This window comes from Neofelis nebulosa, chromosome 4 (genome assembly GCF_028018385.1).
Source record: "Neofelis nebulosa isolate mNeoNeb1 chromosome 4, mNeoNeb1.pri, whole genome shotgun sequence".
NCBI lineage: Eukaryota > Metazoa > Chordata > Mammalia > Carnivora > Felidae > Neofelis > Neofelis nebulosa.
Window position 1 is genome coordinate 154578623 of NC_080785.1, and position 15252 is coordinate 154593874.

The window sequence follows — 15252 nt, forward strand, 5'->3', positions numbered from 1 at the left end:
TTATGATAAAACCAGAAAACTGCTGTATTCATTCCCCAATGAGTAGTTCATGAACCTGTGAATAGCCTGAGAGCCACTGCTGTTCCTCTGGAGCAGCAAATGACCCATGACCCCACAAGGAGACAACAAGAGACAGGCTGTCCCACGAAGAAGTGCAGGGTGGGAAAAGCCATCACACGGGCAGGGGCCCCATCACCAGCGCCTTGAAGTCTGGAGGGCGGGGCAGATAGGCGGCTCCCCTTCCGTAACCTTTGAATCTCCTCCCCTCCCCTCTCCTTCGGGATTCAATTCAAGGGCAGGTGAGTGCCAGGTTAATGGAGTAGCTTGTACTGAGTGAACGTTTTCCACATTGTAGATGGTGCCGCTTTAAAAAGCAGCAAGGAGGGGCGCCTGGGTGGCGCAGTCGGTTAAGCGTCCGACTTCAGCCAGGTCACGATCTCGCGGTCCGTGAGTTCGAGCCCCGCGTCAGGCTCTGGGCTGATGGCTCGGAGCCTGGAGCCTGTTTCCGGTTCTGTGTCTCCCTCTCTCTCTGCCCCTCCCCCGTTCATGCTATGTCTCTCTCTGTCCCAAAAATAAATAAAAAACGTTGAAAAAAAAAAAATTTTTAAAAAGCAGCAAGGAGGAGGGCAATTTCAACAACAGCGCAGAAGATTACGATCCAAGCAAAAGCAGCAGCTGGCGGGCTGCCTCACAGACACATCCACTTGCCACTTGCCTGCACAAAAGAAGCCCTGCTCCCGTTGTAGTGCACAATTTGTTCTGTTTCTACAAAGTTGGCTGCATGGCCTTCAGAATCAATTCCTGAATTGGAAAAAAGTTAAAGTTAACGATATTTATGACGTAAGAAACACATCCAGTTTAACTTGGAAGGAATTAAGTCGACTCTAGTTAGTGAGAAAGGACTTGTAAAAATAAATTTCAGACATACACATGGTCCATGATCAGAAAGCTACCAGCGGCTCCTTTGAACAGGCTTAAGGGGGGGTATTAACGACCTATCAATAAACAGGTGAAGTGGGTCACTAATGTGTCAGTTGTTTGTACATACACAATTCCTCTAAAACAGCGTCCTTCAAACTTGAGAAATATTTTCAAGAAAAAACAAATTCTCTGGGGCACCCGGGTGGCTCAGTCAGTTGAGTGTCCAGCTTCGGCTCAGGTCGTGATCTCACAGTTCGTGAGTTCGAGCCCCATGTCGGATTCTGTGCTGACAGCTCAGAGTCTGAAGCCTGCTTCAGATTCTGTGTCTCTCCCTCTCTCTCTGTCCCTCCCCTGCTTACACTGTCTCTCTCTCTCTCTCAAAAATAAATAAATGTTAAAAAAATTTTTTTAAAAATCAAATTTTCAAGGACCCCTGAAAGTATGTCCATAGATCCCAGTTTGAAAAAAACTATTTTGAAAGTTACAATAGCAAATGCAAATGTGGGTCATCAGGTTGACAGTATTTCATTATAATAATGCAAAGGGTCCAACAAACATTTACAATGATTTTAATTATCAAAATGAAAACACAAAACCTCTATGGTGCCAGAACCCCTGTAACTTCATGAACATACCCACAAAGCCTAGTTTGAAAAGCATTGCTCCAAAGCGTTTAGTCTTGACATTAGTTAGTCCATCTGATTACCTGAAACCTTCCTGTACAATCCTGTTTACATACGCTATTTTCATTATGAAAAGCTTGTAAAGGCAACTTTCAAGCTAGTCTTGAACTCAAATTACCAAGTTATCATTAAGAAATCAAAAGATTTGGGGCGCCTGGGTGGCTCAGTCGGTTGGGCGTCCGACTTCGGCTCAGGTCATGATCTCACGGTTGGTGAGTTTGAGCCCCGCGTCGGGCTCTGTGCTGACAGCTCGGAGCCTGGAGCCTGCTTCAGATTCTGTGTCTCCCCCTCTCTCTGCCCCTCCCCTGCTCATGCTCAGTTTCTATCTCTCAATAATGAATAAACATTAAAAAAAAATTTTTTTTTAATCAATAGATTTTTAACCACCTCAGATATTTCTTAATATCCTATCGGATCTATTTTTAACCACCTCAGATATTTCTTAATGTCCTTTCTATTTGATCTATTTATCAAACAACATTTTGAGGTGAGGTAGCTGTTTTTGTTAATATTGATGGGGACAAAATTACTGAATCAAATTGGCAGTGAAATGCTTTCTCAACACTTTTTCTTTTTCTTAAGATTTTATTTTTCAGTAATCTCTACACCCAACACGGGGCTCGAACTCATGACCCCAAGATTAAGAGTCGCTTGCTCCACCGATGAGCCAGCCAGGCGTGCCTCCCGGCTTTTTCTTTTTTTTCTTTTTTTCTTTTTTTTTTTTAAGAACTCAATACCTGCTAAAATTACTTGTCAGAAGCATCGTATACTTGGTTCTTTCCGTAAGTCCCATCGAGGAATATTTTTAGAAATGAGAGTGAGGTTGGTGTGCATGGAGGGGTTAGGGTGCAGGGAGGGAGGGAGAGAGACAGGAAGGGAGGCAGACCTTTATGAAAAGATTTCTAAGATATATGGATTTAAAAAACAGAAAAAAACAAGGTGCAAGAAAACGGGCAGAGCATACAATCAATGCCTATAAGAGGAGAAGGAGAACATACAACCGTAACAGCGTAAAAATGATCTGGAAGGATAAACAGGAACTAACAACTGATTGGCTGGTAGTGGAGGAATATCGAGTGGACGGGCTCAAAAAATGAGAAATGTTTTTTGCTGCATATATGCGTATACTTTTTGATACCTGAACTACGTGACTACATTACTTGCTCAAAATTTTTAATTCAACATAGGTCTCCATCCAAAACAATCTACTCAGGAAGGAGTCGCTAACTCCAATTCTGGTTCTGCGATCTTGGCCAGGTCCCTTAACTAAGTGCCTTTCTTCCGCTATTTCACCCGTAATAAGGGAATAACCTTGACAACTTCCTGGCCTAAAACTTCTACAATTTATCTAATGGTCCATAGGATTTCATTCTGATATAGCCTGGCCTACAAAAAAAAATTAATAAATAAGACGAGTCAGAGAAACTCCTTTTCGTAATGTCCCTAATTTTCAATGTAGCTTTTAAAAGCTTGGTTTAAGCAAATTAGCATGTTGCTACTACAAACCCTAGGGGCTAAAGGCTCCAAACGTAAATCTTTAAAGTTGCAGGCATAAGGTCAAAGGTCTAGCTTTATGCATGCAAAGGAGCCAAAAGCAATTAGGAGAAAATACTTTCTGACATGAGTTTAGGTTACTGAAAACTACTCAGAGTCCAGCTGGCTTTCAGACATCCGGCAAATAACATGAACAATTCCTCTCAAAGCGGTAAGAAGCAGCCTACAGGGTCTCATTAACATCTCCGCTGTAACTACAGTAGCTGGGGTAAAGCCCAGAAGACCTACCTAATTATTATAATGAAGCAGGAGATAAATATTTAGTGAGGCTATCAAATGATGATGAAAAGAGAATACAAAAGGTTACATTCGAGTCACCGTAGGACAAAACGTTGATGAGGGATAGATACCACCCGGTACTGAATCACGCTGACAAAGTTAACCTCACCTCTTACATAATAGCGCACACCAGCTCTGAAACAACTCCTCCTCGAGATGAGAATCCAATCAAAGTATTTTCCGTTAATAGAACACGAGTGCATAGTAATAACTTAGCTCCATTAAGAAAAATATAACATTTATAGAAATCATGTGCATTATTTCCAGGTGACATTTGAGTCTATTTACCCTAGCCAGAACGACTCCATCTTTAGGAGAAAAAAGGGTGAAAAATATGCATTCTTTTGGCGTTCTTCGTGAATATTCACGAGCCTTTAGCACTGTACTATTCAGTTGTGAAGTTTGGTCAAGTCAGCAAGCCTAAATACAAGGACATACAGACAGTATGTTTAAGTGGTTCATTACACTGTTTCTATTTAAATAATATGATTTCCTTTCCCTGCTAGCCTCAGCCGCTTTCTAAAAGTAAAGTATTACCCACATCACCAAAAAACCTACCCTGAATGAAAAACCTAACTTTAAAATAGTTTTGCCTTCAAGTAAGAAATGGGGAAAAAAAAGGGGGGGAGGGGGGACCTGGCTACTGCAATTTGAAAGAAAAACAAAAATACGTCATATTCGTTAATTACGAATACAAAGTACCCACAACGGTAAGCCCGTGAAGATTTACAGATCAAACTGTGAATGAAGGATTATCCACCAACACACTCTGACTCTACTTTTTCCTTAAAACAGGAAAAGTGAAACGGAAGATGGAAAAAGAGCAGCTCCCTCAAAAGCTTTTCCTAACATACAAACTGTGTCCCCAACAAACCCAGCAATGGCACGTGCTGGACACTCGCTCGCTCCCGCTCGGCCGTGCAGAGGCCTCCACCCCTGCAAACTCCCCAAGGCACGGGCCTCTCCACCTCACGGCCAGGGTGAAGGAGCTTCTGGAGAGGGCGGACCTCTTCCGTTAAAACGGGGTTATTAGGAGATATAATAAAGAGAAAAAAATACACAGTGTATCGAGGTATTTACAAAAACAGCCATGTCTGGGGAGCTACTGCCTCAGGGACAGAGGACTTGCGGTTGGGCTGAAGGAGATGGTCTGATGCTCTTCGTTCCTCATTATGAATGAAATGCCACTTACTGAACCGTATGCTTAGAATTGGCCAACATGGCCGATCGCAGTGAAGGATGTCTGAGCGTCACAAAAACCATCACATACACGCACACGCCCACCCACGCGTGTGCCCCCGGCACCCCCAAGCACCCAGAGCGGTCAGTCACCCCCGCTGCATCTAGCTCCCCTGCGTCCCGCCCTCCAAGTGAGGACCACCACCCACTCAGCCCATCACTCCCTCGCTGGTCTTTCTAGCTCTGCACCGAGCAATCCGTGGTTGAGGCGGATAGTTTTTAACCCTTCTCACATAAAAGGAACTCTCCTGCGTATGCTCTCCGGGCTCGCCGTATCTGTTCCACGACACGCGTGCGGTTCGCTTGCTGCTACGGCCGTGTTCCATCCACCGCGTGCCTACTGGCTGCACTGGCTTGTCCGTCCTACTGTCCAGGCCGCTTCCGGTTCTAGCTGGCATCGGTGGGGCGGCAAACGTCCCTCGCATCCGGACGTGGGGACGGCACTGCCAGGCCACGGGCTATACTTGTCATCTGACTGTATCAGGAAGTGCCAAGTTCTCTAAAGGACGACTCTGACTCTTGGTCTCTACCAATGCTTCATCTGTCTGTACGGGTAACAGAAAGACAGGCTTCTTTCATCGTCTCAACGGCCTTATCTTCCTTCCTTCCTCATTTATTTGGGTTTGCCCCATGCTTCTTTTTCATAGGTAACACTTTCTTAACATGTAACTTGACTCAAATTATCTACGAATTTACCGTCCAACTTCAGAACAGTACCGAAACCCTGAGTCTAATTATCTGTTCCTTCTCCAACTCATCCAAGTATCTTCTTGCCCAGAAGTAAGCAGGCTCCGCGCTGCCAGCACAGACGTGAGACATGTCGAGCCTGACGTGGGGCTCGATCTCACGAACCATGAGCTCATGACCTGAGCTGAAATCAAGAGTTGGACACCTGAGACACCCAGGCACCCCTCCGTCCTGCCTGTTTAATTTCACCACCCGCCACCATGACTTAAGAACACATGGCCCGCTTATATTTGCGTTTTATAAAAAAGCACCACATTCTTGATAAACTTCAGCCCTTATTTCCACCAGCAGGTTCCCAAGATTCATGCTGGGACCGCGTGAGCCAGTAGTCCCCTCCTCCTCAGTGCCCTGCGCCATCTGTAAGGACCACACTACGAAAGCCCTAACTCTTCTTTGACGGAACTCACGTTAGGTTAGTAAGTGGTGCTGTGAACACTCCCGTAAACACCTCCTGGTATAAACCTACTGGGTAGGCACAGGGGAAGTTCTGGTAAGTTCACAAGAGAATGCCAAGTCACTTTCAAAATGATGGTACTGAGGGACACGAGCGGTATGAATTCCTAATGATTCATCCCTCTCTTTGACCTGATACCATCAGACGTAACATTGACTCATTCTGAGCTCCCAATTCACTTTTCCTTAGAACCCACAGCACCGAAGAAGAATCTGAGGCAGTATTTATTCTTTCCCTCATTCACCCGTTCCCTATTTCGGGCCAGGGCACAAAGATGAGTAAGACAGGAGCCTGCCCTTAGAGAACTAAGCGTAGCAATAGAATACGACTGACTGCTTTATGAATCATTTCCTCTGATTACAAGACAAATCTACATACACTTTAGAAAACCCAGAGAGCACGGAAGAAACGAGAAAGTAAAAATCATACAGCATCTCATCACCATGATAGAACTTCTACCACGTGAATACATTTACTTCCTTCCGGTCCTTATCAGTGAGTTCCGCCCAGGGCCATCCACTGCCACTCGGGTGCCCATGCCACACTTTCTCAGCCTGCAACAATCCTCTCTCGTTCCACCCACACCACTGTTTCCTGTTCCTCTGGGGGAATGAGAGCCAGGCCCACGTGCTCCCACCACACCTGTCTGCCAACTAGCATCCGCGTACACACGTCTGCTTCCCATCCACAATGGCAGAGGGCCGGGGCACTAGCCTCCACCTGTCACACGCTCACGGACGTCACTGCAGCGTGTGACTGTGCTCTCACCTTCTTCCGTTTTCCCCTTCTCCAAATCCTTCTCATCGGCATCTGGTAACATCTCCCATTTGGGCAGGAGAGTGGGGGAAGCAGGTACATAAGGTCCCTCTCGAATGCCCGTATTTGACCAACCAGCACCCGACGACCCCCGTGCCTGCAGACGGTCTTCTCACTTGCTTCGGGGACCCCGCGCTCACTTGCGTGGTCCCCTCTTCCTCACTGGCCTTGGCTGCTTCATTTTCATTTCTCCCGCCCTTCGCGCCCCCTCACACTGACGCCCCCCACTCCACAGGCCCTTCGTGCTCACTGAGGCCTACAGTCCGTGGCTCTAGCATTTCCTCGCTCTCTAGAACTCCCTTCAGGCCACCTTCTCGGTTTCTCCAAGACCTTTTCTCTTCTCTACGCGTATTCCTTCGATGAGCTCATCAGCTTTGTGGCTTTTTAAATGCCGTCTGTGCCCAGAGGACTGTCAAATTTACATCTCCAACGTGAACTTCCCTCGCAGAGGCCAGTCCCTGAATCCATCTGCTTCCATGACACCCCTACTTAGAAGCCACACAGACCTCAAGCTCAGCGCATCCCAATGGGACTCCGGACCCTCTGGCCTCCCTCCCGCCTCCAGGCTCTTCCACACTCCAGAGGAGGGCTCCCTTCCACTTACTCTGGCCATGGACCTCGGATTCATGCTAAAGCCCCTTCTTGCATTCCCCACGTACAATTTGTCAGAAGGTTCTAGAACCTGGCCACCTCCACCACTGTCACTGCTACCGTCCTGGTCCCGGGTACCACCACCTCTCACACCTGGATTACTGCAACTGTCTCCCAATTATCCCCTGTATCCTCCCATGGCCGCCTTTGGCCTGTTCTCTGTCTCCGTCACAGTGACCGTCTCACCATGCCAGTCCTCTCGGCGAACCCCAAGTTTCTTGCCACAGTTACAGTGCAAAGCCCACAAGGCCAGGCATAACCTGGATTCGGCTCCTCCCCCGAGTGGCTCCCACCTCCCCCTTTCCTGCCTCCAGGCCTCTGTTCCCACCTATCTCTTTCCATGCATGTCAAACACTGAAACTGCATTAAACAAAGGCGAATTTAAAGCTTTAGATTTAAAGCTAAATAAGCGGATAGGCTGTTTCTAAAATCACCCAGAAAAAGTAATCTCATCTGATACTGCTGTCCATCTGTCCATTCACAATCTTATTTTAGAAACACACACACACACACACACACACACACACACACACACACACAACTGTCCCAAACCCCTAAAAGCACTACCTAGATATGTTGTTTATTTTAGTTTTAGGAGAACTTAGAAATATTCCGGGGAAGGGGAGGGGGCACAGACACCGAGTAAACAAGAGCTTTTATCCCCAGAGTTTCTGATTTTTATTCTCCCACAACTGTGAAAAATGTTTCCTCCAAACTTTTTCTGCTTTAAGTATAACAAGAATAATTTAAAGACATCATGTTAACGTAATGAGCATATAAATCACAGACTGTTTCCTTAGTAAACTTCTTGGGGGTACCTGATACAAAGATCACCTCCGTTTCTGCAGGGAAATCACAGTGCTGACTATGGGCACTCAGTGGCAGACTTCTCCTTTAACGGCAGCTCACTCTGCTTCCCTATTTTAATCCTGATGTCGCTGGTAAGTTTTTAAAGTGAACCAACAGGGTGTCCGGGTGGCGCAGTCGGTTGAGAGTTAAGCCGACTCTTGATCTTGGCTCAGGGCATGATTTTGCTGTTCCTGCTACTGAACCCTACATCGGGCTCTGCGCTGACAGGGCGGGGCCTGCTTGGGTTCCTCTCTCTCTGCCCTTGCCCCGTGAGCACACACTCGCTCTCTCTCAAAATAAGTAAATATTAAAAAAATATAAAATGAACTTACAATTGGATAATCATGATTAATTCTGCATGTGCGCAGACCTTCCCCGGTGAGCATTATTCTTTGTGTAGCAACTATTCTCACAGATTGGTTATTTCACATAACCAATAGAATTTTTCACGTTCGTTCTCCTCTCCACATCGCTGGTCACCCTAGTTCCTCAATCTAACTTTTTTACGGGGAAGGGGAAGTCTTCCTTTTAATAGCCAGGCTCAAACTACTCTTTGAACTACTTCGTTTATTGGGACAAAATCGAAGACAAAATCGAATGAAGACAAAACAAAGTGTGCGTACTCCTTCTTTAAACCGCCAGCCCCAGAATTCTTGAACAGAGAGAATAATTCAGTCTAAAGATCTCATTTAAAAAAAAAAAAAAAAAAAGAAAAAAAGGAAGGGGACCCATGTATAACCACTATTCTAAGATTTTTTTATGTTAATGGCGGTTTGATTTTGTTATCAAAAGCAATTTCGATTAATTCTAAAATGCTTTCCTCATACAACTGAGATTGTTCCTAAATCTGCCCCATGAAAAATACTGACATAAAGACTGCCACATTAACCGAGGAGCGACGCTATGTAAGGATACAGCCATGTAACACGGGAAGAGCAAACCGGTGGACCTGAAATGAAGAGACACATTACATTTAGGAATAAATATGCTTTCAAAATAAACAAAAAGGTGCCACATAAAATATTTTCATACTATACAAAAATATTTGCACGTCACGGAGGTAACATGCAAATACAACCAGGTATGAAGCTTATGGATAACTTTCTATTTAAAGAAAAAAAATGTCTCGGGGCGCCTGGGTGGCGCAGTCGGTTAAGCGTCCGACTTCAGCCAGGTCACGATCTCGCGGTCCGTGAGTTCGAGCCCCGCGTCAGGCTCTGGGCTGATGGCTCGGAGCCTGGAGCCTGTTTCCGATTCTGTGTCTCCCTCTCTCTCTGCCCCTCCCCCGTTCATGCTCTGTCTCTCTCTGTCCCAAAAATAAATAAAAAACGTTGAAAAAAAATTAAAAAAAAAAAAAAAATGTCTCTAATGTCCCCTTGTCTTTTCAATTAAAAAACGTTTAAGAACGTGATACGATCATTTGGGCCTAAGTGTTCAGATTCTGGAACGCTAAAAAGCTACGTGAAGCTGCAGGAGGTTTATCCCCCTTCCCGTCCTCTTTACTGAGGACGACTCGACTGCTCCAGGGAAAAGAGACACCCCTGCTAACTGCTGGAAGCTCATACGCCTCTTCCAAAAAAGCACAGCAAATGCCAAGAAGTAAAGACACTGGGCAAACCTATGTACCCAGATTCAATATGCTATGCTTCCTGGCTGGGCTTCCCCGTTCACGCCGCATGTGCACAAACGAAGGACAGAGGAAGGTGACATCTGTGCGTGTCTCTCCTGGATGACTGAAGACCAACGCAGAGCTCTCACTTTCCCAGGGACCTCCTGGGGCCCGTCACTTCCCATCACTCACCCACCAAGGCCCATTCTCTCTCTCTCTCTCTCTCTCTCTCTCTCCCTTACTCATAGAAAGCAATGCATTTTTATGCAAGTATTTTTTCTCTTTTAAGGCTTCTGTAGGAGATCAGAGTAAATTAACTGGGCTTCTTCAAACCAGAAAATGGGAGGGGGTAGACCTGGCAAAGGCTGTAAGTTATAAAGTGAGTTCAGTGAGAAGTGTTGACTAAAATCCCTAGTGATTAGGCAGCCATTTTGTAATACGTATTCAATTAAAACTTGGACTACGACAAGCAGGTTTCATCTAGAAGACCTCACCTCTGGCTGCGCAGAAAGTTCTCTTAGAAGATGACCATTCCATACAAACCGCTGATCTGCCTGAGAGAGAAGATTTAAAATTAATAAAATGTCTCCTGCCAACCTGAGTTTCTACGGAGAGAAAACTATGAAACGATCTATGTCTCCACCTGGTGGCTACACGCAGGTCTCGTTGACCGGCCAAGCAGAACCTCCCCTCAAATCCGCCCCTCCTCGGGGTATCTCAGGTCTCCCCGGCTCAGGCCAGTGATGCGGGCCCAGAGAAAAACGCATGCGTCCTCTGGAATCTGTCCTTCTCTTACCTGTAGTCAACTGCCACGTCCTCCTAAATCTCCTTCCAAATCCACCCTATCTCCTGCATCTCTGCTCCCACTGCCCTGGCCAACACTTGACTCCAATCTAACCACCACAACAGCCTCCCCCACCCCACCTCCAGCCTCAGCCTTGCCCTCCCCACCCTTCCCTCCGCATGCTGCCGGGCAGGAGCTCTCGAATGGGACCCGTCTCCTGGCTGCTGGGAATCCTTCAGATTCCCAGCTCGCTGTCCCCTGAAGAACAAACCTCTGCCAGCCCCTCCGTCAACTCCCTGAGGGCATCTCTGGCCACTCTTTCAAACGGTAACTGCAGAAGAGGTCCCCTCAGCAACGCAGTGGATTAACTGATTCTCTCCATTCTCTTTACAAAACACAGCGCTGGCACTGTCCCTGCCCCTCTACAACCGAGTCCCCGGGAGGTGGGGGGTGGGGGTGGGGGGCTCTGGCAGTCAGCCGCACCCAGCCTTGCTCAGCACACACCTCCCAGGTTCAGGCGTGTGCCCCGATCGTCGTGTGCCCGCTGTACCTGTTATTCATCGTTACAAAATTAACTAAATGTCTTACACATCAAGGAAATAGGGCTTAAGAACAAACTACTTTTTACATATGTACAGCTGAACGATATGGAATTGAAAGTGGTAAAAGGCAAGCTGCTAAAATAATGCTGCTGTTGGATCCAGAGGGGCGGCAGGTAGAGAAACAGAATCTACAGGATTCTGCCAATGGATCACTCTGCGGGTGTCCGAATCTTCACAGACTCAAACTGGAAAGTGTTAAGGATGTACTTTACGCAGGAATCGAGGAACCCCAAATGAAGAAAAGCTTATAGTCCTATATCAAAAAATCGACCAGGGTAAAATTTTATGTTTTAAGTTAGATACAATGTTTAAGGTCTATATGGCTCATTCGTCACTTTCACGATTCCCTGCGTTGACTTTAACGGACTCTGAGTAGCTGACAAGTTCACTTCCCAACACGTGAGATGGCTTCCCTCTCAGTTTCGCAACAGTACCGCCACCATCCCTGCCTGGAACCCTCCCTCTCCCGCTGTCCCCTGACCAACAAGGCCTATTCAGCAATTCAGCGTCCGCTCAAGAGTACCTTCCTTTGCAGTCATCCCCAACTCCCCCAGACCCAGGGAGACCCACGTTTCCCTCGGAAGCCACCCCATTTGGGTACATGGCTCCATGACAGCTATGGTTCCTTGTTCTGTGACTGCCCGGACCTGTGCTTCCCCAGGAGACTGCAGGCTCCCACGAGGGGCCGTCCTTTTCCCTCTGTGTCCCCACTGGCTGGTACAGTGCCTGGTACACAGCAGGTATCCCAGAGACATTTGACAAACAGATGGAGAATGTGACAGAGCAACTCCTTCTAAAAGCAACAGCCTCTGTGGTTAAAAGCCAAATTTCACGATTGCTTAGCTTACATCTAAATTTGCATCCAAGCCTACATACGATTTTACTAGATTAGAATATAATATCTTAGAAGAGCCAACTAAAATACTGATTTAGGCTGAACTATATGAAATTATCATTTTTATTGGTCAAAAATGATCAATTACTGGCAATTTCATATGGTCTAACCTAACAGGTAAGACAGCAGCCTTTTAAATACTGTCTGCTCCCTAAACACATCTAAGGTTTATTAATAAAAAAAAAAAAAAAAAAAAAAAAAATCAAGGCAGCAATTATCCAGGTTCCTGAAGAGCAGGAATTTTAGGTTGATATCATTTGAGACCTACTTTTAAAGATACACTCAGGTTAAAAAAATAAAGGCAGGGCGCCTGGGTGGCTCAGTCGGTTAGGTGTCCGACTCTTGATTCTGGCTCAGGTCATGATCTCATGATTCGTGGGATCAAGCCCCATGTCAGGCTCTATGTGGAAAGCACAGAGCCTGCTTGGGATTCTCTCTCTCTCTCTCTCTCTCTCTCTCTGCCGCCCCCCCCCCATGTACGCACTCTCAAAGCAAACATTAAAAAAGAATTTTTTTTAAAAAGGCAAAACAACAAAAAAACTCCACCTTAAAAAGGTATTTTTCAAGCTCTTAAATCAGTAAGTTCTTACTTTTCTAGTTGCAAAAACTGCAAATGACAGCACTGCAGAAAGAACGCTGCCTGCTGGAACATTAACTTTATAATATAATTATGTTGTTAACATGAACAACCGTTCTACTACCCAACACTGAGAGCCAGGAAGCTACCAATATGTCTGTTTAGACTGGATTTCTGAATACTTTACACCGGTGGTTCTCAATCCTGTCTGCGTAACACGTTCAGATTCTGGGATCCCGAATTTGCTATTGTGATGGATACTGAGAACATGGTATGTTTTCAACCCCACACAGGATCCTGACACAGCCAGGATTGAGAAAAATCGATAAACATTTTTATGGATGAAATAGAGATATGCCCCTTAAAAAAAAAACACCCCAAGGGGCACCTGAGTGACTCAGCTGGTTGAGCATCTGGCTCTTGATTTCGGCTCAGGCCACGATCCCAGGATCATGGGACCTAGCCCTCTGTGGGGCTCTGCACTGTTAGCTGGAAGTTTTTCTCTCTCTCTCTCTCTCTCTCTCTGCCCCTCCCCCACTTGTGCTCACTTTCTCTCTCTCAAAATAAACATTTTTTAAAAAAGAAAAGAACTCAAAAAATAAAAATAAACACATTTTTAAGAACCCTAAAATAAGTAAACATAACTGAAGACAAAGCTTACCCTTTCCAAAAGACTCATTTCTTGGAATTCTGGGCTCGTGTTGGACAGCCGCTGCAAGGTGTGGGTCAAATCATATGTCGTTGAGAAGTAAAACCCATCCACATTCAGGACATGGTTTAACATCGCTAGGAAAGTTTTATTATCTTGTAACTATAAACAAAAGGAAGAAATATATCAGTCTGTCTCATACTTGAAAAGGAATCTGCCAGAAACATTAAGTGCGGCCCTGTTAACTGTCACCGGCATAAGGACTGGCAGGGAGGACGATGCTCACCGTCCCCCAGGACTGAGGCCACTTCCTGACAGTGAGGAAGTTCGATAAACAGCATAGGGTGTTGTTACCTTAGATGACTGGGTCGAACTCCTGCCCTCGGTATCCTTCAGTCTTTACTCTAAAGGGCACAAGTTATTTTAACACAACACCACCGCCTCAGGTTATGACCTCCTGCCAGACTTTTTAGAGACAGATTCTTCCCTCTTCGTAACACCCCTGCTGGGCTAATGTTATTACCCTCATTTGGCAAATGAAAAACATAAACTCACGAGAGGCCAAATAACACAGCGAGTAAATAACAAGGGAATAATAACCGTCCTCATTCCTACGAAACTTCACTGGGCTGGAAGGGAATTAAAGTCTTTTTTTTAATGCAAAGATTTGAAAAAGAAATGTCCAGTAAAAATAATACTCATCTTTACTTTCTGATAATTATCTTAGGTGACTTTCCCAATGAATATCCAGATTGACGTTTATTTTTATCCTTGTTTTATAAAACAACTGATGTTTGGTAATGTTCGAGGACCATCAAACGATTAACATGTTAATGTGCATGTTACAAACCTACATACTATGAAATTTTTAGTATGGGCTCATACCTTTTTTTACTTTTTAAGAACAAAAGTTCTAAGCCAATTATATGCAGTGAACAATGTGAAAATTAGTTGCACAGCCTGACAACCAAGTACAGCAACAAGAAAAAACCGTTCAAGTCAATGTTATTGGGCTATTAAATAAATACAACCATTTCTATTGCCTTAAATACCATGCCTTACAGGAAACGAATATGTCAATATATATTAACATATTTAGTAAAAAAGAAATTTTAAGTTTATAGTATAGGAGCATATCCTACAGTCTGATTTAGTCAACAAGGCAGCAAGTGCTGGGGCTCATTTTTAGAAATGTCTACTACGGGAGAGTTACGTGTTACATGTTTTAGGATCCTACGTTTTCTTTTGGAAGCCAATATTTTTGTAATCTTGGGACTAAAAATACAAGTTAAAATTTTGAAAAAGTAAACACTGTAAATAAAATCACAGTCAGACAAACACTCAGTAAGTGTCAATCTCTAAACATAGCACTGACTTAAAAGTAATTTTCAAGAACCAGAACAGGGTGATGCCACTCATGTAATTTTTAAAAAAGACTTCAAGCAAAAATACTGTTTGAATATGAATACAGGCGATCTTGATTTTGCATGAGAGGGTGGGACTGTGAATGACCATGCGATCTTAAAGTTGATCACCTTAACCATCTTAATAATCAATGAGAAAAGTTGTAATTGTGATGTGAGCTTTAAAAATTTTTTACCAAAACATTAAAAACTCTCTAAGTTATAAATGTACAGGGAAATGAAAAAGTATTGAAGCTAATATTTAGTACACTGTAATTTGTTTATTTTTAATTTTTTAAGTTCTACTTCCAGTAGAGTGGACACACAATGTTGCGGTAATTCCAGGGACACAGCACGGTGAGTTAGTTACCCTGTAACTTAAAACATTAGAAACGATGCAAATTAAAAACGTTTTCCTTCTTGTAAAAGCATCTACCAAGAGTAGCTTGAAGGGTGCTTACCTTCTTCGCATAAACCTATGACGCAGAGTCTCTCCTCTACCCCTGGCCAACCGTCCTACACCTTTCCAAGTCTGAGCCC

The 15252-nt window shown here is 44.8% G+C and overlaps 1 protein-coding gene across 4 annotated transcripts in view; it reads right to left on the reverse strand.

The window, feature by feature from the left end:
* Positions 1-15252, reverse strand: part of SACM1L (SAC1 like phosphatidylinositide phosphatase) — a 58846-nt gene that overhangs the window by 22760 nt on the left and 20834 nt on the right. For all 4 annotated transcript variants that reach the window (XM_058727251.1, XM_058727249.1, XM_058727248.1 and 1 more), the window contains 5 exons: positions 13322-13471; positions 10297-10356; positions 9109-9142; positions 3547-3648; positions 716-801 (listed from right to left, as the gene is read on the reverse strand). In XM_058727251.1, the coding sequence (XP_058583234.1) occupies positions 716-801; positions 3547-3648; positions 9109-9142; positions 10297-10356; positions 13322-13471 (432 nt within the window). The remainder of the gene's footprint in view (positions 1-715; positions 802-3546; positions 3649-9108; positions 9143-10296; positions 10357-13321; positions 13472-15252) is intronic.